The sequence below is a fragment of the Bos grunniens genome, chromosome 2 (assembly GCF_055505025.1).
Source record: "Bos grunniens cultivar Pamir isolate PY7600 chromosome 2, Bosgru_T2T1.0, whole genome shotgun sequence".
NCBI lineage: Eukaryota > Metazoa > Chordata > Mammalia > Artiodactyla > Bovidae > Bos > Bos grunniens.
This window is the reverse complement of record NC_141166.1, coordinates 16050821-16076347: the sequence shown is the minus strand read 5'-3', so window position 1 is coordinate 16076347 and position 25527 is coordinate 16050821. Positions and strand designations below refer to the sequence as shown.

Sequence of the window (25527 nt, the reverse complement as noted above, 5' to 3'; positions counted from 1 at the left end):
ACTGGAGTGGGTTGCCATTTCTTTCTCCAATGTAGGAAAGTGAAAAGTGAAAGTGAAGTTGCTCAGTCGTGTCGGACTCTTAGCGACCCCATGGACTGCAGCCTACCAGGCTCCTCTGTCCATGGGATTTTCCAGGCAAGAGTACTGGAGTGGGGTGCCATTGCCTTCTCTGAGCCCAGGAAGAAAGTGCCATGGACCTCCCTGAGTGACTGGAAGAGTGCCTTGCCCCAATAGGCAGGCTTTGTATGAGTGGGAGAAATATACCAATGTGTTGAAGCATTGAGATATACGGGTTGTTACCACAGCAGAGCCCAGCATACTTTGACCAGTATACAGAAATCAATTGTTGTTTTAGCCATTTAGCATCAAATCTCCTTCCTCCTTGAGGAGGAACATTTCGCCTCCTTATGGACCTCTTTGGTATTGCTAAATCCAGTGATCACTTCCCTGTTCTTATCTGCGTTGATTTCTCAGTGGGATTTGTCATAATTGACCACTCCCCCTGGAAACCTTTTATCTAGGTGTCTGTGACATCATGCCAGCTTGAATTTTCTCCTGTGTCACAGCCCCTGCGTCTCAGTTTCTTTCGCTGGCTTTTCTTCCACTGTTTTACCTCAAAAGTTTGAAGTTTCCCAGGGTTTATTCCTAGGGACCTTTCTCACGGTTTTAAATACCACCCATGAAAGACAGCTGGTTATCTTTTAGTACAATTTCTACCAATCTTTATTAATAACAGAGAACCTATTTTTAGGGACACATTGTGCCCAGTTAAAATCCCCACTGGGATTGTGCTACATATCCCAGTATGGCCATGTGACTACGCATTGGCTAATGAGATGTAAGCAAATATGTGCCGGGCTTTCAAGGCAGTCTTCTTAAAAGGAAAAGTGTACCTTTCTTCTCTTTTCCCTCCCCACTGTCTGGAATGTGGGCCATAATGTGTCGACCTTAAGATTAGAAACTAATTGCTGAGAATGGCAGAGCAGCCTTGAACTTCTATGAATTATTTCTCATGAATTGAGAAATAAATTTCTATCATAAGCCTTTATTTATTTATTTATTTATTTTTGGTATTTGCAACTGAGTCTAATCCTAACCTGACACCTTCCCATTGCTGTTAAAGCGGCTTGCTTGTCTCCCATGTCTCCCATTTGTAAGGCTGATTCCGTATCTTTCCCCAGTCAGACCAGTGGGGGGTCAGAAGAAAGGCACTTCCAGGCACCCCCCAAAATGCTGGGCATCCGTCCACAATTTGTAAGTAACCAAACTACCAGAAGGTTAGAATGGGCTGTGGACCTAGGAATAGTTTAGTAGCTCACAGAAAGTACTGAATGCTAGATTGGAGGGATTTGGATTTTGTAAACCTCTCGCAGATAGGGAGATCCTGTCTGTTTCACCTAGTAATGCCTCCATTTAATAGAAGCTCAATGAATATATTCTTTATTAATTACTGCTTAATATACATCAAAAGATGTATTGGAAGGTAGACCAGTTGGGAATCACTATCTGATTTACCCTCATCAGCTTTTTACAGATGGAGTAAATGAAATATCATTTGCTGGAAGCAGCAGTCGGCCCAACCTCGAGGAAAGGCAAACCGAAAACTCTGCCGCAGGTTCGATGCCGCTAAGGGAGATGATCTTGACGAAAGAGGCCGAGTAAACTATTTGAGTTACCATCTTCTCAAGATGGCGGCCCTGGAGTCACCTGCCCTCCGAGGAGGCGGGGCTCGGCCCCAGCACGCCCAGCACGCCCCACCCGGCTCGGCCCCGCCCAGCGCCCCCCCTCCGGCATGGGCGGTGCGGGTTGTGAGGTGTCTCCGCGAAGCGCCTGCGCAGTGGGCATCGGCGCGCGGGGCGGAGGCTTTATAACCACTTCGTCGGTACTGCTCGGTTTTTATCTCTGGGAGGGCGGCTGAGGCGGCGGCGGCCGGGGCGCCGGCTGTGGGGGCGCTGAGGCGGGAGCTGTGGTGGCGCTGGGCGCCCCTCGCCCCTCGGCCTCTGGGGACCATGGGCTCTGAGAAAGACTCCGAGTCGCCGCGCTCTACATCGCTACACGCGGCTGCGCCCGACCCCAAGTGCCGCAGCGGCGGCCGGCGCCGGCGCCTCACCTTCCACAGCGTCTTCTCCTCCTCGGCCCGTGGCCGCCGCGCCCGAGCCAAACCGCAGGCCGAGCCGCCGCCCCCGGCCGCGCCGCCGCCGCCCACCCCGGCCCAAGCCTCGCCGCCCGAGGCGCTGCCCGCCGAGCCAGCCGCCGAGGCCGAGGCGGAGGCCGCGGCGACAGTGGGGCCCGGGTTAGACGATGAGGAGGCGGCGGAGGGCGGTGGCTCGGGCCCGGAGGAGGTGGAGTGCCCGCTGTGCCTGGTGCGGCTGCCGCCCGAGCGGGCCCCGCGCCTCCTCAGCTGCCCGCACCGCTCGTGCCGGGACTGCCTCCGCCACTACCTGCGCCTGGAGATCAGCGAGAGCCGGGTCCCCATCAGCTGCCCCGAGTGCAGCGAGCGACTCAACCCGCACGACATCCGCCTGCTGCTCGCCGACCCGCCGCTCATGCACAAGTACGAGGAGTTCATGCTGCGCCGCTACCTGGCCTCGGACCCCGACTGCCGCTGGTGCCCAGCCCCGGACTGCGGGTGAGCGCGGGGGCGTGGCCCTGGGGCGGTGGCCGCGGCGGAGGGGACCTGGGGCCGAAGGCTAGACCCTGCGTGTGGCCGGACGTGAGGGGCGGTCCTCCACGCACCGTGTGTGTGTGTGTCCGTGTCCCAGCGTGGAGGGAGAGGTGAGGGATGACCAGAGGAAGGGAGGCCAGGCGGCAGTTACGGCGGGTAACCGGTAACCATTGGCAAGCCCAGACGGGTGAGGTGAACGCACCCAGTACCCAACCCCTGCCTGAGGACTTGAGGTGGGGGTCGAGCAGTGGGTAAGAAGGGAGCTGTCCATCAAGTCAGGAGGCAGCCAGAGGCTGTTTTTGGTCCGGCGAACGCCCCTCTCCAGAGGAAGCGGGTATCTCTGAATGAGGACAGGGAGGGGATATCTGGCAAAGGACGGAATAAGAACATCATTCTGAAAGGGCAGCGCTTTGGAGGGGTGTGTCCAATTGACTAGGGGCAAACTTCGCAGCGTTGCAGGAGAAGGTGTGCTCTTGCTGAGACCACCACTGCTGAAAGTTGGGATGCAGGTGACTGAAATGGCTCTAGCGGGAAAGGACAGCTCACTGGCAGCGCTCTGGGGGCAACCTGGGCATTGTGGTGTGTCTTCTGTGCCTGGCTATTGTGTGGCCACCCCAGTGGTCCTTACACTGCTGCCTTGGGCAGGGTGTGGAGTGGACAGACCCTTTCTTTGTCCAGAGAGGCAATGGGGGCACTGAGAAGGATGCCCAGAGATTGATATGATTAAGAGAAAATGTGGTTTCCCAACTCCTCCGATCTTGAGTTCTTGATGTTGCACTGTGTAGATGCAGAGACTTAATACCACCAGATTTTGCCATCTAGAGAATTCAGTGGAAAGCCCCCCACCCCACCCCCGGCGCCTCCCGCCCCCACCCTTTACTTTTAAAAATCTGATTGTGTTACTGTCAGTAATAGTAAGTTAATAATAACATCCCATAAATGGTTGCCTGCAGGAAAGAGGGACATCAGAGTGTGTCATTACCTGCTCTGTGACCTTGGCCGGATCATTTTATTCTTGTGTGTCATGTCTTGAGGACAGAAAGGGGCTAGGGACTCCTAGTAAAAAGCTGTATGTTCTTTTCTTTCAAAAGAACTAAGGGCTTTTAATCATAGCCTATATATCAAGGCTCTTTCATGATTTCCATGATGCTGCTATTTGTCTCCTTCAGAAGAAGCTGTCATAGAGTGTTTAGGCGGGGTGAAAGTGAAAGTGAAGTTGCTCAGTCGTTTCCAACTCTTTGGAACCCCATGGACTGTAGCCTATCAGGGTCCTCTGTCCATGGAATTCTCCAGGGAAGAATACTGGAGTGGGTTGCCATTTCCTTCTCCAGGGGATCTTCCCAACCCAGGGATCGAACCCGGGTCTCCCGCATTGCAGGCGGGCGCTTTATCGTCTGAGCCACCAGGGAAGCCCATGTCTAGGGGGGTAAGATGAGTTAATTTCTTATTATTTTTCTATTCTGCCAAACTTATTTAGAATGTATGTGTTATTTAAGCTCACTGAGATGAGGTTTCTAAATTACTTTGAAATGTGGTGGTCAAAGGTTGAGGTGTTTGTCTATGGTAGGTCACTTTCACTTTCAGTTATTAATAATAAGTATCAGAAAAAAACCTTGTAGGCCCTTGGAAAAGTTTGCTTTTATCTGGAGATCTGGTAGTCTTCCTAGCCTTAAGAGGTTAATTTATGGGGTATTGAAGTTTTACAGACAGTATTGATCTATTTTCTGAACTAAGGGAATATTTACTTAAGAGAACACTATTTGGTTCATTTTGGAACCAAATTTGGTTCATATTATCTCCTTTTTGAGATGTGAATTTCCTTGAATTTTAACTGAGAAATGTGGGATCACTGACATTTTATTTCTGGGAAAGTTCTCTTTTTGTTTATTTCTCTGAGTCAATCTCTGTCTTTGCTCACATCAATTAAAATGGACAGGAATTAACTTACAATCTTGATGATAACTCTACACCATTCCTGACTTGGAAGTTATTAAAGTATTAGGCCATTTTTATATTAATCAAGTATTGAATTACTATCATATTATCATCCAGAGTTTTTTTTTAATTAGTTAAAAAATTATAACAATTTTAATATAACTTTTAAATCTGTGGGTTTAAAGAAGGTGAAGTGTAGGGAGAGCAAGCAAACTAGCATCTGAGTATCCATGTGCCAGGCATACATAATTTAATTTGCTCCTTGCAACATAATAAGATACATTTGATCTAGTTTTACAGATAAGGAAACTGAAGTTTAAATGAATTGAGTGACTTACTTAGGGTCATACAACTAGTGGGTGGTGGAACCAGGCTTGGAACACTGGTGTTAATTCCAACCAAGGCCAGTATGCTTTTCTCTCAAAGCTTTAGAAAGCACAAGCTTATCAGCATTATTGGGGATGCTACTGTTTGGGTCATTTCATCAAGTGTGGCCTACAACATTGAGAGAGCCAAAGAGGCTAGAATCTGGTTTCTTTTCTGATTCTTCTTGTTAACTGCCTCTTACCTACTTTTATTTTTCTTATCTAATATAGGCCTAATCTTTTCCTTCCTTGAGAGGCCTAATTGATATTTTCAGAGTGTTTTGAGAATTCAGGTGAAGATATTAGATAAACAGGGAGTAACTTTGTATTTCTATCACTTCTCAAATAGGTGGGGATGTGGCCAGTGGTTTTGCCATCTCTTTTTAATGTCATGAGAAAAATAGTTGTTTTGTTTTAATCAAACTGTTGTTCTTTTGGGTCAGATAAAAGTCATGGATGAGAACTAGAAGAGAAGCCTAAGACCCCAGTTATTTCTTCTCATACCTGATCATCTTACTGACCACAGATCAAGTTTCTGTCAGCCAAATTTATCAAGTTCTTTACTCTGTGTGTGTGTGTGTGTGTCTATTTGGTGGGGTGAGGGGAGCATATGAGTGATCTTACAGAGTTCTGATCACTAGTTTCTCTGTGATTGCTCATGATAAAAGCACTATATGTTAAAAGATTATTTGCTTATGAATATTTTTGGAACATAGAAAAAAGTCTTGAATTTTTCTTTTCCTATACTTGAATACAATTTTATTATATTCATAAATAAGGAAACCAATTTCTGTGGGAAAACTTTCACATTAATATTATTAAGTACAGTATTACTGAAGGTAATCTTTCTTTTCTTTTTTTACTGTGCATGCACAGTTTGTGGGATCTTAGTTCTCAGACCAGGGATCGAACCCCAGGCCATGGCAGTGAAAGCTGCTGAGTCTTAACCACTGGACCACCAGGCAATTCCCACCAAGTATAACCTTTAAAACATGCTTTCAAATGAGATAAAATTCATTCAGAATACAGTTAACTGACATTTTTATAGTCCTTTATAATCTTCAGACTGTAACTGTTTTATGCAGGTAGATGGTGGTAAACTCATTTGATAAAGGAGAAGGCAGTTCAGAGAAGTTTAAGTGTGGGACCCAGTGTCTCACAGTTGATAAATAGTACAACTGATCTGCTATCCTTTAGAGTCTCTACTTAAGCACAGGGTCTTTTCAGAAACCTCCAAATCATGTAAACATGTAATGTTTTCCTCTCAAGTGCCCTGTCTTTAAATCTTTCAGAAGCTCTAGATTGTTGTTGTTGTTCAGTCACTAAGTCATGTCCAGGTCTTTGCGACTCCATGAACTGCACCACGCCAGGCTTCCCCGTCCTTCACTAGCTCCCTGAGTTTGCTCAGACTCAAGTCCATTGAATCAGTGATGCTATCCAACCTTCTCATCCTCTGTCACCCGCCTTTTTCTCTTGCCCTCAGTCTTTCGCAGCATCAGGGTCTTTTCCATTGAGTCAACTCTTTGCATCAGGTGGCCAAAATATTGGAGCTTCAGCTTCAGCACCAGTCCTTCCAATGAATATTCAGGGTTGATTTCCTTTGGGATTGATTGGTTTGATCTCCTTACTGTCCGAGGGACTCTCAAGAGTCTTCTCCAGCACCACAGTTGGAAAGCATCAAATCTTCAGGGCTTGGGTTTCTTTATGGTCCAACTCTCACATCTATACATGACTACTAGAAAAACCACAGCTTTGACTATATGGACCTTTTTCGACTATACACTATCTAGGTTTGTCCTAGAAGACTTGAGGGTTTGGCAAAGGAGACAACAGAATATTTCCTGGCATACAGGGGGCAGATCTTCTGTACAGATGAATAGGAGATAAGACTGTCTTGACCTAAATTCTTTGTGCAGTCCACCACTTCAGCCTCTCATTGCTGCCTTTGTCTCCTGCAGAGTCCCCCTGCATACCTGTTCCCAGAAGGTAGTATTGTCTATTGGCCTTCCTAGACAACTGGACTGAATTATCTTAAAAACAGGAAGCTTCTGTTTGTCCCTAATACATTTATGAGAGAAGAGTAAGCTCCCTGAGCTAGACAGATTTCTCAGTCAGTGAAGGAGGATTTTTCCTTTCTGAAGCTTTCTTGAATCTTTTCTCTTAATTTAGCTCTTTAGCTTCATTTTTGCACCTCTGTATCCCCTACAATCCACCATTTACATCATCTTCCAGCCCAATGTATCTTTCTCATATTTGCCGAAGTATTCATTCTAAAACAGAACATTTTATATCAGTCGCCTGCTTAAAACTGCTCATACCTAACCTATAAGATGACTTCTTATGTCTTTAAGAACATATTATTTATATGATCTATCCTTATGATTTAAGAGCCTTTATGGTTTCCAACCATCTTTTGATCTTATTTTCTATTTTTCACCTACATCAGTATTTCCTCAGGGTATAGGTATTATTGAAAAGAAAAATGTGTTGGGATTGAATAAGCTTGGGAAATGTTGGATTGAACAAAATAAAGCAACCCTTATTTCTGAGCTCCTTAGACCCTTTAAACAATTCTGATATACACTGTAAATCTTGTTAATGCTAATATGCAGGGTAAAGAAACATGTTTGTTTTTGTTTTTTGATGACATCTTTAAAGCAGACCTGAAACTTTGGTTGTTTGTAGTTCTCTGAGCTCCTTTAACAGTTATTCTGGCCTGTCTTCTGTTAGTGTCCTTATTTAACACTAAATCTTGTGCTCTGAGTAAATTGAGAGCTCTTCTAGACTAAGATATCTATGTTCCAACTTTTTCTACAACTCTGAACAAAGTCTTTCAATTAGGTCCCAAAAGAATGGTATGAGTAGTTAAATTTTTGATAATGGAGGTAAAGAATACAAACACCACAGTTTTGAGAGGAGAAACAGATAAGAGAAGGGTGGGCAAGAAGAGGACAGACAGGTAATCAGCGGTCCTTTTCGGAATCATATGGTGTTGAACCTTAGGTGAGGTCTGAGTATTGCAAAAAGAACTTAGACATGGTCCTCTTGACAGGATGTTTGGCCTGGTGGAGGAGACAGACAGATAGTTATAAATGCAGTGTAATAGATATTGAAGAAAATACAAGTGTTCTTAGAAGATGAATGAAAGGTTTTGCATGATTGTGTCACTAAAGACTTCATGGAGGAGGTGATACCTAATCAGGGCTTGAAGAATATGAGTAGAAATTTATGGTGGCTCAGACGGTAAAAGTGTCTGTCTACAATGTGGGAGACCCGGGTTCGATCCCTGTATCAGGAAGATCCCCTGGAGAAGGAAATGGCAACCCACTCCAGTACTCTTGCCTGGAGAATCCCATGGATGGAAGACCCTGGTAGGCTACAATCCATGGGGTCGCAAACAGTTGGACACGGCTGAGCGACTTCATTTCACTTCACTTCAAACAAAGATGAGGGTAGAGAAAATTAGGCGTCTTAAACCAGAATGTTACAAGCAAATGCGTGGAGGTATGTAAATTCAGGACTAAGTCTGCGGTCTAATTTGGTTTGCCTCTGGATGTGCAGTGTGGGGAGCATGATCTGGGAAGTGACTTGAGATTGATCTGAAAAGGTAGACTGGATTCAAATTGGTAGGTCTAAGTATGCCATGCAAAGAAGTATAGATTTGAAGGAATTTTTTCTTTCTTTCTTTTTTTTTTTTGAAGGATTTTAAGCAAAAGAGTAACATTATGATAGATAAACTTTTGGCATTGGAATTTGGATTGGAGTAGGGAATAAGCAGACCAGATAGTCTTACAGTTGTCTGTTCAAGAGATGACATGGTTTTGAACTAGGGCAGTAAAAAGGAAGGTAGTGATAGTATGGCTCACTCGGCCTGTGTCATCCACCCTTATATATGTTCAGAGTCTGTTTGTAAAGAAGTTACATGGCCTGGAACAGTGAAGTATAGACATAATATAGGAACACATTTCTTTAACTACCAGGATTTGTTGGCACTTAATCAAATTTATACTAATGGGATTTCCATCCCCCAGGCTAGAGTAAGGTATTGTGGTCTAGCCTGTCACATTATAATGTTTCTGAAGATGGCAAATTGACAGAATTAATAAGTTGTATGAACTTAAGAGGGAGAAAGGATGCTTCTGTTTTCTTGGCATCATGTAATTTCCTAGACCTTACATTTAGCTTCTAATTAGCAAACCTGAATGCTCTGTTGAGCTAAGAAAGCAGAGTAGGAGAGAGATCCAATGTAGGCCAGAGAAGAGAAAGAACAAAACAGTTTTTTTTTTCTTTTCTTTTTTTGACTACCTAGAGTAGGAGATTGCCCTATTCAGAATATAGGAATTTACTCCTCAAAAGGGCTTATACAGAATTTTAGGATTAAGTTACAATAATTGGCATATAGAAAGCCAATAGATACATAGATAAGTTTAAAAGATTGCTTTAGGGAAATGTAATGGCCCAAGAGAAGAGACCTGGGTAAAATAAAAAACCCAAAGAGGAGAGGGTCTCTATATCATTCCTTCAAAACAGGTGTTTTAAGCATGAATCAGTGTGCTAGACCCTGGAGATTAAAAAATGGTTGGTATTTTTTCTTGCTTAGTCTGGTTGGAAGAAGCATACATAAAAACAGATATTTACTGTATAATGTGTTAAGTATTGTGAAGTAATTATGCACAGACAGGAAGTGGGCAACCAACTGCCTGGAGAGGTTAAGTGGATTTTATAGAAAGGATGACATTTGAGCTGGTTCTTAAACAGATTAGTATTTGCCAGGGCAAGAAGTAAGCAAAGGGCATTTCAAGGCAGAAAGGAATAGAATATGCAAAGGCCAGGAAGTACGACAACATGTGCTGTGTATTTATACCATAACTTTCAGGGCAAGATCTCAAATGCAGTTTTAAAACATGTTTAGTTACACTTGAAAGCGGCAAGCACCTATACTTCCATTTTAGGGATAGAATCTAAAGTTGGGAGATTTTAATTAGCTCAGTGTCATGCAGTATGAGTCAGGGGCAAAGAGCCTAGACCAGGCACCCAAAAACCGGAATGCCAAGTCTCGTGCCCTGAGTAATTCTGTGTCACAATAATGGTTGCTGTAGGTTCATGAGTATTTGAGGTTATTTTACTTCCTTCAGAATTCCACACCCAAAATTGATATTGTCAGTCCTATCAAATGTTCTTTAAAAAAAAAGAAAAAGAAAAATCTGTTAATAAATATTACTTCCACTATGTGAGGTAGAAATGTATCATGAAATGTTCAAAGGCTTCCTGACTGGCAATCTGTCTAATTTGTATTGTCTTGTCTGAAGTTGACTTAATACTTTTTTCTGAGATCACCTAGTACCTTTCTTATTTAACACAAAATAGCAAGCAAATCACTTTCTTCAAGAAAAATGTTGTTTATCTTTAGTAGTTATTTTGCAACTAGGTGGGATAAATTTGCTCAGAACTCCTACAGGATATGAATCATTTGCATTTATACATTGAACTCACTTTGCTCTTTTTGAAAAGTGTTTTAATACAGCCTGTATTGTGTAACATAGATGAAACCTTGTCATTGATATTTTCAGTGTCATTCTCAAATCAACTTGCAAAATCTATGATAAGCCTGGAACTTAAGTTGCTGTCATAAATATCTAGTGTACAATCAAATAAGCAAACTGTAAAATAGATCTAAGAAAATGCTATTATTCTTTTGTTTAAGTTGTTTGAGGTCTTTGGCTGTTGGAGGAGAGCATGGAATAGGGGATGACAACACCAAGCCTGCAATCGTTGACTTGTTTAAAAATTGTTTGAAAAAAAAAAAAATTGTTTGAACTTTCACTACTGCTGTCTTCCCTTCTTCGTTTGTTTAAATTACTTTTTTTTTAAAATTCTTATTTTAAATGCATCCACTTACTAGGGTAGCCCGTGCATTTAGTTGAGATTTTTAGAGTTAGAAAGGCTAATAGTTGTAAATACATTGGATTGTTTGTAGGAAAATAATTCTTGCTAAATAAACATGAATTGTAAGAAACAGTTAATTCTGGTTGGTGCTGATAGATTCTGAATTGTGTTTCATAACTAAGAATATTTTATCAGAAGGGATTAGGAGGAAATAATCGCCATATTCCATGTTGATTAATAAGACTGATGAGTGGTATTCTTGGATTCTGGAACCTGTCAAGAAAGAAGATATTTCAAGGTGTACATTCAAGTTGGAAAAAATTATGGAAAGATAAAATGAGCTTTCAATTGTCTTTCAGTCTGTCATCAGGTCAATTTCACTGTGAAACCTAAAAACGAAAAAGTATTGAAATCATAAAACTCCCAGAAGAAAATATAGGAAGAACACTGTTTGACATAAATTGTAGCAGTATTTTTTTTTTCATCTGTCTCCTAAAGCAGAGGCAATAGCAAAAATAAATGATCCTTGGACTTCCCTGGTGGTCCAGTGGATAAGAATCTAGCTGCCAATGCAGGGGACATGGGTTCGATCCCTGGTTCTGGAAAATTCCACATGCCCGGGAGCAACTAAGCCCACTTGTTACAACTACTGAGCCCAAGCTCTTGAGCCCATGAGCTGCATCTATTGAGTCCGCATACCACAACTCCTGAAGCCCATGCTCTGGAGAGTGTACTCTGCAGTAAAAGAAGCCGCCACAGTGAGAAGCCCCGAACCGCAGTAAAGAGGAGCCTCTACTCACTGCAACTAGAGAAAGCTTGTGCACAGCAACAAAGACTCAGCACAGCCAAAAAAAAAATAAGTAATTTTTTTAAAAAGTATTTCTTAAAAAAAATAAATGAGACCTGATTAAACTTAAAAGCTTCTGTACCACAAAGGAAACCATTGACAAAACAAAAAGACAACCTACTGAATGAGAGAAAATATTTTCTAATGATATGAGTGATAAGGAGTTAATATCCAAAATATATAAGCAGCTCATACAAATCAACATCAAAAAAACAAAAACAGTCCAGTTGAAAAATGGGCAGACTTGAATAGACATTTTTCCAGAGAAGACATACAAATGACCAACAGTCACATGAAGAGATGCTCAGCATCATTCATTAATCATCAGAGAAATGCAAATTAAAATCAGTGAGATGTTACCTACACCTCTCAGAATGGCTATCATCAACATGGCCACAAATAACAAATGCCGGCAAGGATGCAGAGAAAAGGGAACCCTCATACACCGTTGGTGGCAATGTAAATTGTGTCACTATTATGAAAAACAGTATGGAGATTTCTCCAAAAATTAAAAATAGAATTACCATGTGTGCATGCGTGCTAAATTGCTTCAGTCATGTCCAACTCTTTGCTACCCTGTGTACTGTAGCCTGCCAGGCTCCTCTGTCTATGGGATTCTCCAGGCAAGAATACTGGAGTGGGTTGTCCTGCCCTCCTCCAGGGGATCGTCCCAATCCAGGGATGGAGCCTGTGTCTCTTATGTTTCCTGCATTGGCAGGCAGGTTCTTTACCACTAGTGCCACCTGCGAAGCCCCTGGAACCCAGCAATTCCATTCCTGGGTATTTATCTGAAAAAAAAAAAAAAAAAACCCAACACCAGTTGAAAAAGATACATGCACCTTTATAGCAGCATTTATAACAGCATTATTTGCTGTTGCCAAAATATGAAAGTTGCCAAGATATGCAGTTGCCGAGATATAAGACTTCCCTGATAGCCCAGCTGGTAAAGAATCTGCCTGCAATGCAGGAGACCCCAGTTCAATTCCTGGATTGGAAAGATCTGCTGCAGAAGGGATAGGCTACCCACTCCAGTATTCTTGGGTTTCCCTTGTGGCTCAGCTGGTAAAGAATTTGCCTGCAATTCAGGAGACCTGGATTCGACCCCTGGGTTAGGAAGATCCCTGCAGAAGGGAAGGACTACCCACTCTGGTATTCTGACTTGGAGAATTCTGTGAACTGTATAGTCCATGGGGTCACAAAGAGTCGGACATGAATGAGTGACTTTGACTTTCACTTTTAAGATATGAAAACAACGTAAGTGTCCATCAACAGATGAATGGATTTTAAAAATATGGTGTACATATACAATAGAATGCTACTCAGCCATAAAAAATGAAATTTTGCCATTTTCAACAACATTGTTGGACCCAGAAGATATTATGCTAAATGAAATAAGCCAGAGAAAGAAAAATATAGATGATATTACTTATATGTGCAATCTAAAAAATAAACTAGTGACTATTAAAAAACAGACACACAGATATAGAGAACAAACTAGCGGTTACCCTTGGGGGAGAGGGGAGGGATATGGGACAGACAGGATAGGGGCAGGGCATTAAGAGGTACAAACTACTATGTCTTAAAATGTTACAGGGATACATAGTACAACACAGGGAATATAGCCAAAATTTTATAACTATAAATGGAATACAGCTTAAAAGTTGTGAATCATTGTTGTACCCCTGAAACATATAATATTGTACATGAACTATACCACAGTTTTTTTAAAAGTATACTTGCTTTAGTTTTTTCTATTGTTCTTGATTATACAAATGTTCTGTCCTTTAAATAAATTCTGATTTCTCTAAATATAGCAAACCATCGAAAGGAAATAGTTTTGTACCCTTATTTATGAAACTTGCTATGACAAACTGTTCCCAAAGCAGCTTAAACTATGACTGAATACATGCTAGGAATTCAGGCTGAAAGTCCAGTTGTTAAGACTCTGTGCTTCCACTGCAGGGGACATGGGTTCAAACTCTGGTTGGAACTTTCTCACACAGAATATGCGTGCGTGTTACACATATGTGTGTTCTTTCCTCTATATCATATGAACTGTGGGGTACACCAAACAGTGTTACCCCACTGGAACCAATGCATAATGTCTTAGCTTATTTATATCTTGTCCTATTTCCTTACCCAGGTATGCAGTTATTGCCTATGGCTGTGCCAGCTGCCCAAAGCTGACCTGTGAGAGGGAAGGCTGCCAGACTGAGTTCTGTTACCACTGCAAGCAAATATGGCATCCAAATCAGACATGCGATATGGCCCGTCAGCAGAGGGCACAGACATTGCGAGTCCGCACCAAGCACACTTCAGGTCTCAGTTATGGACAAGAATCTGGACCAGGTATAAGTTGGCGTAGTCTCATTTGTCTCTTTATTTGATATTTCATAATGTGAGCCCAAAGTTGGGAGAGATTACCTTAATGTATGATTCAAGGATTAGAAAGCAGAAACTATTTGCTAATACTCTCAATACTATATTTAATATGTAGCTTCTCTCTCTGGCCGTTTATAGGCTGTCCAACCCAGGTGAATTGGAATAAAGCAAAACTGAATTCTGTAGTTTCTACCTTCTTAGTAATATGTCTCAAATTGGAGAGCAGTTAGGTACTTTTGCTAGGGGCATTTTCAGTCCTTTCATCATGAGCAGAAAGACATTTAGTATTAGACCTATCCTGTTTTCCTACTAGCTTTAAGTACATCACTGTTTTTGGAAGTAGGGTACAGATTTGAGGAAAGCAAATGATGTTAGTATGGATTAATGATTAACCTTAAAAGGAGGAATATCACACATTCAGTTTCAACCTTGCCATGTCAAAGGAAACCTGTTTTAAAATGTCAGTGGGCTTACTAACTTTTATAAATGTGCTTTATTTCACTGATGTCATTTGGGAAAAGCTAGTAGGAAAGATTTACCAATCACTTTTTCCTGGCACAACCTAATCTCCTTTTTGTTTTTAATAGGTTAGTTCCTAGCTTGCTGTGAAAATTACCAGGTGTATGCTACTTAGCACACACAGTGTTTTTAGGTTTTGAATTTTAAAGTATCATGGCAAGAGGCTGTGGAGTGTGTTAACAACAAACCACAGTAATACTTGTTGAACCTGTGAAAGGAGTTTCCTGAACTAAGATTTTTCAAGACTTAAAGCCAAATGCAGGCTACAGACTGTTCTTCCTGTAGAACTGTGCTTTTAATTTGCCAGCCTATTGACTGCTGAAATTCCATTTTTCTTGGAACCATCTTTCTCCCTAGGGAAGTCTCTTTGCTCAGAGTGTGGCTCACGTGCTGTGTAAGATGCCAGTTTGGGGGATAGGCAGCTCAATATGAGACAGGATCCATTTTATGAAATTTCCTGAGGTCTAGACGTAGCCAGCCTTCCAGCGAAGTGGGTTTGCACAATCTGGAATCCTCAGTCAGAAATTCTTGACTGTCTCATTTCTTATGCATACTCCTGGGAATAATAAAACCAAACTAGGTTTAAATAGGGGTATTTTTCTACCCATTCTTCTTCCCTCCCCTCAGCAGATGACATCAAGCCATGCCCACGATGCAGTGCTTACATTATCAAGATGAATGATGGAAGCTGTAATCATATGACCTGTGCAGTGTGTGGCTGTGAATTCTGTTGGCTTTGTATGAAAGAGATCTCAGATTTGCATTACCTCAGGTGAGATGAGAATAATTTTTTTTTTTTTTGAGTATAATTGCTTTACAATGTGTTAGTCTCTGCTGTACAATGAAGTAAATAAATCAGCTAAAATGTACACTTATATCTCCTCCCTCTTGAACCTCCCTTCTGCCTCCACCGTCCCACCCATCTAGGTCATCACAGAGCACCAAGCTGAGCTCCCTGTGCTATACTGCTGTTTCTCACTAGCTCTCTGCTTTACACACAGTAGTGTATGTATGTCAGTCCTACTCTCCCAGTTCATCTCACCCTTCCCTCTGACATCCTTTTACGTAAATCAGTAAGAGAACAAGACCATAAAAACAGTAGGTCCATTGTTTTTATTTATAATCTTCATCTCTTACTGATTGAGGGTAAAGGATGTCAAAGAGACATCATCTGTCCTCTCATTACAGCATTCAGTTCAGTTCAGTCGCTCAGTCATGTCTGACTCTTCGCGACCCCATGAATTGCAGCACACCAGGCCTCCCTGTCCATCACCAACTCCTGGAATTCACTCAGACCCACATCCATCGAGTCGGTGATGCCATCCAGCCATCTCATCCTCTGCGTCCCCTTCTCTTCTGCCCCCAATCCCTCGCAGCATCAGAGTCTTTTCCAGTGAGTCATCTCTTTGCATGAGGTGGCCAAAGTACTGGAGTTTCAGCTTTAGCATCATTCCTTCCAAAGAACACCCAGGACTGATCTCCTTTAGAATGGACTGGTTGGATCTCCTTGCAGTCCAAGGGACTCTCAAGAGTCTTCTCCAACACCACAGTTCAAAAGCATCAATTCTTTGGCGCTCAGCTTTCTTCACAGTCCAACTCTCACATCCATGCATGACTACTGGAAAAACCATAGCCTTGACTAGACAGACCTTTGTTGGCAAAGTAATGTCTCTGCTTTTTAATATGCTATCTAGGTTGGTCATAACTTTCCTTCCAAGGAGTAAGCGTCTTTTAATTTCATGGCTGCAGTCACCATCTGCAGTGATTTTGGAGCCCAAAAAAATAAAGTCTGACACTGTTTCCACTGTTTCCCCATCTATTTCCCATGAAGTGATGGGACCAGATGCCATTACAGCATAAGGAAGCTATAAAAACTTCCTCTGAAACACCCTTCCAATCATGTTTTTCTCCAGCTCAGCAACTTCCAGTGACTGTTTTCCCTTACCTTCCAGATAGAGTTCAACTTCCTTAGGATGGTTTTTAAGGTTTTTTTTACAGTCTGGCCCCAATATACTTTTTACTTTTTTCCATTTTGCTTTCATACATACTGTATCCCAGATTATCTGTGTCTCTTCTGTGCTCTTAGCTCCCTGACCGTTCATGTTCTTTCCTTTGCCTGGAATGCCTTCTAATCACCTCACCTCCCAGCAACCCCATTTTATCTCAACCTGTTCAGTTCTTATCAAGTCTTCAAGAGCCACTTTAAATGCCATTCCATCTGTGATGCCTTCCCCCAGCTTCTTCTGCCTCATTCTTCTTTACTGACATTCTTTACATGTTCCTTTATAAACACTATGACTGTTACTTCGTTTACATGTCTAATTTTGTTAAGCTATATTATGAATCTTAGGCCGATGTTAACCTTTTTACAGTACCTTGGATGTAGTAGTCATTGAAATATTGTCCTGAAGGAGGTAATATTTACAAATTTAACATTCATTGTGTAGATGAAACACTTTCATTTCCAATTTAGCAAACATTTGAGTACTTACAGTATACCAGTTATTACGGACCTAGGAGTACATAAGACGTGACCCCTAACTTTCAAAATTGCTTACCCTGTCTAGTAGAAAAGACAGCACAAAGGGAGTAAACAAAAATGGCTGGACTCAGAACGACTAAGTGTAAAAGTGGGCAAACTCAGAGTATGAAACTGCTGTAAAGGGTGTGATGAAATATTTTTATATCTTATCCCAGGAACATGATTTGCAGTATCTATATATGCCAAGAAAACTATGCAAATCAAAGAGAGTTCCTTCACTGCAGAATACAAAATGTTTGGATGAGATGTCAAGTGTATAGACTTACAGGTTCCTGTGTAGTATCACACAAAGAAGTAGGTTCATTTTGGTGGGTTAGAGAGGATGGAGTTCAGCAGAAAAGAATGGAAAAGAGGTTTCAAGTTTAGAGACCTGCCTTTACAAAAAAAATAAAGAGCCAGAACTCTAAATAGTTTCCCCTCATGCAATATATTCATTTCTTATAACCTTCTATAACTATTAACTCTTGCTCTTATCAAACTCTCTGGTAACAACAGCAGCATTTGTAATATTGACATTAACTTTGGCATATTTCCTCTGCAGCCCCTCTGGCTGTACATTCTGGGGCAAGAAGCCATGGAGCCGTAAGAAGAAAATTCTGTGGCAGCTGGGCACATTGATTGGTGCTCCAGTGGGGATTTCCCTCATTGCTGGCATTGCCATTCCTGCCATGGTCATCGGCATTCCTGTTTATGTTGGTAGGAAGGTAAGATGTTGAGTTCTGTCCCTCTTCCATCTTCAGATCTGTTGGTAGAGTTTTGAAGGAAATGGGGAGGAGCTTATATTTCAGAGCTGCCTAAAAGCCAACTGGTTCTTGAATAATAACATTAATTTCTTAGATGGATTTTCATAAACCCCCAAGAGATCTAAAAGTTCTTTTTAACATCCTGGGCCTGGTTTGTCTCAGTGACTTAAAGGTTGAAATGCTTACTTCATTCCCCTACATTGTCTCTTGTATTAACTTTTTCATATTAGTTTATACCTTCCTGGGGCTTCCCTGGTGGCTCAGAGGTTAAAGCGTCTGCCTCTATTGCGGGAGACCTGGGTTCGATCCCTGGGTCTGGAAGATCCTCTGGAGAAGAAATGGCAACCCACTCCAGTATTCTTGCCTGGAGAATCCCATGGACAGAGGAGCGTGGTGGGCTACAGTCCACGGGGTCACAAAGAGTCAGACACGACTGAGCAACTTAACTATACCTTCCTGGTCTGAGTTAGATTAAAATGTGAGAAAGATGTCTCTTTGAGATGAGGGACTATGTTTTAATATAGATAACTTATAAGGGAATATTTACTTATCCTTTTTCTCCCCAGCAAAAAGATTGATGTCCTAACTCACTGACAGGTATTTTCTTTCTTCTTAGATTCATAGCAGGTATGAGGGAAGGAAAACCTCCAAACATAAGAGGAATTTGGCGATCACAGGAGGAGTGACTTTGTCGGTCATCGCATCCCCTGTCATTGCTGCGGTTAGCGTTGGTAAGAAGCTAGCCAAGATTACGACTCCCTCTACCACCTGGCCTCACCCCACCCCACCTACTCCAATCAGCTTTCTGGCCTCACAGTTTAGCCAGCTGGCCAGATGTTTCACCTCTGGAGGCTCCTACATTTTTATGTCAGACCCACCTTGGGAGTTAACTCTTGTAGGCACTGTTATTATTATTATTATCAAGCTTCCCTGGTGGCTCAGATGGTACAGAACCTGCCTACAATGTGGGAGACCTGGGTTTGATCCTCGCGTCGGGAAGATCTCCTGGAGAAGAGAATGGCAACCTACTCCAGTATGTTTGCCTAGAGAATTCCATGGACAGAAGGGCCTAGAAGGCTACCGTCCAAGGGGTCTCAAAGAGTCGGACATGACTGAGCAAATAACACTTCACTTTCGTTATTATTATCAGCCACGCTAAAGTATCAGAGTTTGGGATCTTTTATTCTTAAGTTAGTACCTAGAACTCCATCTGGCACATAAAAAAAGGTTGAATTAAAGGATATTACTTTAAGGCCTAGGTTTTCACCTTTTCTCTTCCCTCTCCACTTGCCATAAAACCCACAAAACAAAATTTTTATATACTTAATGCCTCATAGTATTTTGGGAGGCATGAGGGTTTGTTTTAGAATAATAATAAGATAACTCCATTTGCCAGGAGCAGGTCTGAGGGTTTGCCTGTATTAATTCATTTAATCCTCACAACAGCATAGTTGTGACAGAAGGTATAGTAAGTTGTCCCGTTAGCTGGGACATGAATCAGGGCAGTCTGATTTCAGAGTCTGGGCTCTTAACAATTAAGCCTTTCTGCCTTCCACAGCAGTAAGATTTTAGAATTAACACTCAGGGGTGGGGCAGGGATCCTAAACCCTCAGTCACTTATTTCATGTTTGATTATTAATTTGTTCTGGGATTAGCATCTCAGCAATGAAGGGAAGTGGGGAAACGAAAGCAACATATATGTGCTGTGCTGGGCCCTATGCATGCATTGATCGTTGGCAGCCCAAGGAAGACATGTCCAAGGTTGTAATGGCTGGTAAATTGAATCCAGGATGGTAACCCAGGCCTTTCTGATTCCAAGTCCAGTCATCATTCTGTTAGACCAGGCTGCGTCTTTAGCACAGTCATATTCTTTCTTTGACCCTTTATAAAGTGGTTTGTCCGTCTTCACCTATGGGAAGGAGAATTCAGGACAGCTGCAACCCGATGGCTTGCTGACGTGTTTCCTTCTCTTCCCAGGTATTGGCGTCCCTATCATGCTGGCTTATGTCTATGGGGTTGTGCCTATTTCTCTCTGTCGAGGAGGTGGCTGTGGAGTTAGTACAGCCAATGGAAAGGGAGTGAAAATTGAGTTTGATGAAGATGATGGTCCAATCACAGGTAAAAGAATTTTCATTTCCCTTTGAATTTATGGGACACAAGATAAAAGTCAGTGAAATTCAGCACATTTTACAGAGAGATTGACATTGGATTACTTTGGATAATGAGCTTTATAGGAGGTAAAGTATTTTTAGCTTTTAATTTCTTTGTTCCAGAGTTATTAGGTTAATTCCTCTGGTACTTGCCTCTGTGTGGCAGGTACTCCAAGTAACTCTTAAATATGCTGGTAATAGTAAATTATATAAGTATAATAAAGTCTTATATCTGCACAATACTTTATAATTTTCAGAAGACTTTACACAGTTATTATTTCACTTGGTTTTTACAATAGCTCTGAAGAGAGAGGACTAGGGCTGTTATTATCCCCGATTAACTGGAACTTCTTTATGCCTTTGTCTCAACATCTGTTAAATGGGTTTAAGAACTTCTGAAGAGCTGGAACTGTAGCAGGTCTTCTGACTTATGCTTTGATATTGTTTCCACTTTACCATATTAACTAGCCTGAGACACAGAGATCCCCAGAGATTTTTCAGACTTCCTACTAGAATCAGCACATGACCTAAATGTATTTGGAAATATTTATGTTTGATTAGGTGGCATCTGTAGCATAATGGAAAGAATAGTGGACTCAGAATCACATGGTAGTATTGTGTGACTGACCATAGACAAGGCATTTAGTTCTAAGCTTTCATTTCCTCATCTAAAATTGAGGTTACTAGTCCCTATTTCTTGGGAAAATTAAATGTGAGCATATGTTAAAATACCTGATACATGGTGGCTGCATGTAGATGCTATTCATTAAGTGAATAAACGAGTGTTTTTCTATATGACTGTTCTCTACTCTAAAGAGTCATTGCAAGAAGATGCCAGACCCTGTTTTGATGTTGTGCTATCTTCAATTGTGATGTTTGGTTCCATCCCCAGTGGCAGATGCCTGGCGAGCCCTCAAGAATCCCAGCATTGGGGAAAGCAGCATTGAAGGTCTAACTAGCGTACTGAGCACCAGTGGAAGCCCTACCGATGGACTCAGCGTTATGCAAGGTCCATACAGCGAAACAGCCAGCTTTGCAGCCCTCTCAGGGGGCACACTGAGTGGTGGCATTCTTTCCAGTGGCAAGGGAAAATACAGCAGGTAAGCGATTTCTGACAGAACTAGTTGGAATTATAAGAAGTAACATATCATGTTGAGCCATTTCTCTGTACCAGGCACGTCTCATATAGCATCTCATTTTAATCTAATCATCAATGGGGTTTTGGTTTTTTTTTTAACTTTTGCAATTAGAAAACAGGCTAAAAAGGTTGAGTGACACAACATAAAAATTCTGTTTTTCTTCCCACTGTACCATAGTGACTCCATATAAAGAATAATCTTGACTTCAGATCCTCCCTCTACTGTGTTAGGCTGCCTCTTTTAGGAAGGGGAAGCATGCATTTTTGTAGAATTCCCAAGACTGTGCCCTCCATTAGGCTTGTCACTGGCTTTTAGTTGAACAGCATTTATGCTGTATCTTGTTGGCTTATTGGTACTGTGACCTTATAACCTTCCTGTTCTGATTCCCATTTGATAAGAAAAATCAATTCTATACACTTGTGTTCAGAATATGTAAGTCTTTATGACTAAAATGGTTGTGACTTGGTTGGTTGTTTCACCAGGTAGATAAAACAGAACACATTCAGAGGAGCATAGCAGATGTTACGTGAGAAGCAGTTATTTGAATGCACTGGAGAAGAGAGGCCTGAGGAGGGGTAAAGGTGATACAGAACAAGGTACAGAGGTAGAGGAGATGCTTACCTTCAGGTATCGGAAGGGCCTTGAAGTGGAAAGAAGGATTAAGACTTCTGCCTCATGCCAAGAGATAGATTAAGATGATTCGGCAGAGGCTAGAGGGAAACAAATTTTGTTTCATTACAGTGACTGTAGGAAAAATCTGTATAAAGTCCAAAGAAGGAATGGATTATATCAGTAGATACTGAGCTCTGTACCTCTGGAAGTATTTGAAGTGAGACCAGAGGGCCAACTGGCTATTAGGAGGTCAAGCAGCAGTTGGCAGATGGGCTGGATCCCACACCTGAATGCGTGTCACTCGCTTGAGAGCCTTTTAAAAATAGATTGCAGTGCCCTATCCCAGAATTAATAAATTAGAATCTCCCAGAGTGGGACCTAGGAATCTCTGTTTTGAAAATTCTCCCCAGCTGATTCTAGCATAACCATTGCACAGACCAGCTTCTGGGAACCACCCAAGGAGATGGCCTTTGTGAAAGGCCTCTTCCAGTTCTGAGAGTGATCTATGGCAGAGCTGAAACTAGGACCCAGGTCTCTGACTCAATGCACTTCCCACTACACTGCTTCATTTTCCTGGACTAAGGCACATTCCTGAAGGGCATCTAAGGCTGGAGGAGCAGAGCAGAGACTCAGACAGCAGGATGGAGGTTGACTGAATGTGCAGCTGTAGGCTGCTGCTGACCTGTTGGTGTCTCCTGACTGTGGTTCTCTCTTGTTAGGGGATCCCGCCTCCACATGCTGGAGAATTCACTGCTGTGCTTTGTTAAAACCAACACCCCTGTAAATAAGCAGACATAATTGGGGACTGACTTGCTGAAACTGCAGCTTAGCCAGGCCAGCTGTTCCAGTTCTGTGAAAGCCTTTTATAGGAAGTGAATGAGTCAGATGGGTTTGACTGTGAAACCCATTATGAGGAAATACTTAAATGTGCAACCAAATGATATTGGAGCCAAGATAGGAAAAGCTATGGGTCCTCTGAGACACCATTGGGAAAGTTTGCTGCCGTTGTTGGAGGCTGACTCTTACGTGTCCTTGAAGCTGAATGTTTAAGTTCCTAGTACATGGAAGACATGGAGGGTAAAGTGTAAATGAGATGTGGCCTCTCCTCTTGGAGCTCACAACTGAGTGTGAGAGAGATGTGTAAATTGATTTAATACATAGGTAGTTGCTGTGAAGCACTTTGCAGAAAGTGGTTTGACGGAAGAAGGGAGGGAGATAATGGTTCCTTTGTTGTTAAGAACTGAGTATGAATTTGTCACATAGAGAAAGGAAACTTCAAAGAGAGGGACTAGCATATGCAAAGTCAGAGAGGTATACAATGTGTATAGGTGTGTAAGGGGAAAAAATCCAATGTGATTAGGATTTAGGATCTGTGGTTAGAGGTGGAACTGGAAACAGAGCTTGGAGGCAGATCAGGTAGACCTTAAATGCCCAATGGTAAGAGGGAGCCAAGAGAGGGGCTCTTAGAGTGATTAGGTTATTATCCACTTTGGCACTGATCTGAAAGTTGTTTGACTTGAACTTATGGCTACTGGAGACAGCACAATTGCAGTTACCCACGCGGGAGCTGTTAAGAGCCTGAAGTTAAGCAGTAGCAGTGGGGATGGAAAGGAGGGGACGATTTCAAAAGATAACTTTAAGAGAGAAAATGTGTGGGCATCTCTTTGAGCTATTTGGCATTTGGAGAAGATCAGATCAACTCAATTTGCAAGAGAATAATGTAAGAGGTATGTGCCAGGAAGCAGACTGTCTTGGAATACCCAGGTCTCATATTAACTTAAACGTCCCCTCTTTACACAGGTTAGAAGTCCAAGCCGATGTCCAAAAGGAAATTTTCCCTAAAGACACAGCCAGTCTTGGTGCAATTAGTGACAACGCAAGCACTCGTGCCATGGCCGGTTCCATAATCAGTTCCTACAACCCACAGGACAGGTATGTGAACAGTCAGATGCCTAGGAGAAGTTGCATTTTTTGGTTGAGTTTTGGCCCTAGAAGCTCAATGCCTCATGTTAGGGCTCTGTGTACCATACAGTGGGATACATGGTGTGTATACCCTGTGAATTCATTGAGCACATTCTTGGTATGGGAGTGTTTGGCATCTCTTGATTGATTCTTCTTGTTAGCACTTGATTTTTAGAGGTTTTTTCTTCCTTTTTCTTTTTTTTTTTGGCTGTTTTAACAGTGTAATTATTCACATGGAACTTAACAGGCTAGATGGGTATTCACTGATGTCTGTGGCTCTATGGTTTCTGCTCTTACGTTGATCCTTGCTTGACGTGGCTCCTTGTAGCCTATTTCTCTATTTTTGAGAAGCTCGTGTATCTGGTATGGTGTGATTACAGCACTCCCTACTGGAGAGATTCTGGTTTCTTCTCATTGTAGCGGAGAAGTAAAAAGCTGTGACTCTTTCACTTTCATATTTTGAGGAAGATAGTGTGAGGTTCTGATCCTTACTTGAATTTTGGAAGCTCATTTTTAGTTGTTTAAAGAAATTGGCAGAATAACTAATAAGGATATATAGCACAGGAAACTCTTTTCAATATTCTGTAATGACCTATGTGGGGAAAGAATCTTTAAAAAGAGTGGCTATGTGTATAGGTATAACTGATTCACTTTGCAGTACAGCAGAAACTAATGCAACATTGTAAATCAGCTATACTCCAATAAAAATTTTAAAAGAAATAAATTGTCAGAGATGTTTGTGTGCGTATTTTAAATCAGCAAGGAGATCTCATTGTTCTTCTCCATCTTATTTGAGTACTAGATTAAATTTTATTTTCTCTAAAAGTGAGCTCTAGTCTACTATTTACCTATTTTTTTGGACTTTCTAATCCTGAACCCACAAACTGCTTTTACCAACAGGTGTAGCATGACCCATGCATGATTCAGCAAAGTGGATTTTGTCTCCACAGAGAATGCAACAATATGGAAATCCAAGTGGACATTGAAGCCAAACCAAGTCACTATCAGCTAGTGAGTGGCAGCAGTACAGAGGACTCACTCCATGTTCATGCACAGATGGCAGAGAATGAAGAAGAAGGCGGCGGTGGTAGTTCCGGCAGCAGTGGCAACGGTGAAGAGGACCCCCCCTGCAAACACCAAAGCTGTGAACAGAAAGACTGCCTGGCCAGCAAACCTTGGGACATCAGCCTGGCCCAGCCCGAGAGCATCCGCAGTGACCTTGAGAGCTCTGATACACAGTCAGATGACGTGCCAGACATCACCTCAGATGAGTGTGGCTCCCCTCGCTCCCAAGCCGCAGCCTGCCCCTCAACACCCAGAGCCCCCAGTGCACCAAGCCCAAGTGCCCATATGAACCTCTCTGCCCCAGCTGAGGGCAAGACTATCTTGAGGCCAGAAGATGCAGAAGCCAGAGTATGAAGTGGAATGAATGCTCCTGTTTTGAGAAGCACACTTGTAACTGCATCTTTTGGAATCTTTTTGGGGGGCAGGGATTTCTGTACTTTTATTTCAGAGATTCTCTGGTCACAGGTTTTCCCCAGGGAAATTCTGAGAAATTTGCAGTTTCTTACCAGATGAAACATGGAAATTTTGCCCTTAGTTCCATGCATCCCCACATCTCCGCCCCCCCTACCCTTTTTTAGTTTTAATTTATTGGTTAAACTTATGGTGGCAATCCGTGAGGTGTGTCAAAGAGTGTACAGATGTATGTGTGTATATTGTATGTATGCTAACATATTACTGAAGGACACATTTTAATAAATAAAAATTTCTGTCGTAA

General features: G+C 42.2%; 1 protein-coding gene across 8 annotated transcripts; it reads left to right on the top strand.

Annotated features, from left to right (window-relative positions):
• Positions 1-1898: 1898 nt before the first annotated feature.
• RNF19B (ring finger protein 19B) lies at positions 1899-25527 on the top strand. 8 transcript variants are annotated; one of them, XM_086334994.1, is made up of 9 exons: positions 1899-2629; positions 13842-14047; positions 15230-15371; positions 17683-17845; positions 18501-18615; positions 19862-20002; positions 20927-21134; positions 23586-23717; positions 24698-25527. In XM_086334994.1, exons 1-9 carry the CDS (start codon positions 2010-2012, stop codon positions 25164-25166), a joined length of 2196 nt encoding a protein of 731 aa, XP_086191120.1. In that variant the 5' UTR covers positions 1899-2009; the 3' UTR covers positions 25167-25527. The 8 variants fall into 8 exon arrangements, with proteins under 8 accessions (XP_086191120.1, XP_086191151.1, XP_086191114.1 ...); XM_086335025.1 differs by having other exon boundaries at positions 24648-25527; XM_086334988.1 differs by having other exon boundaries at positions 15227-15371.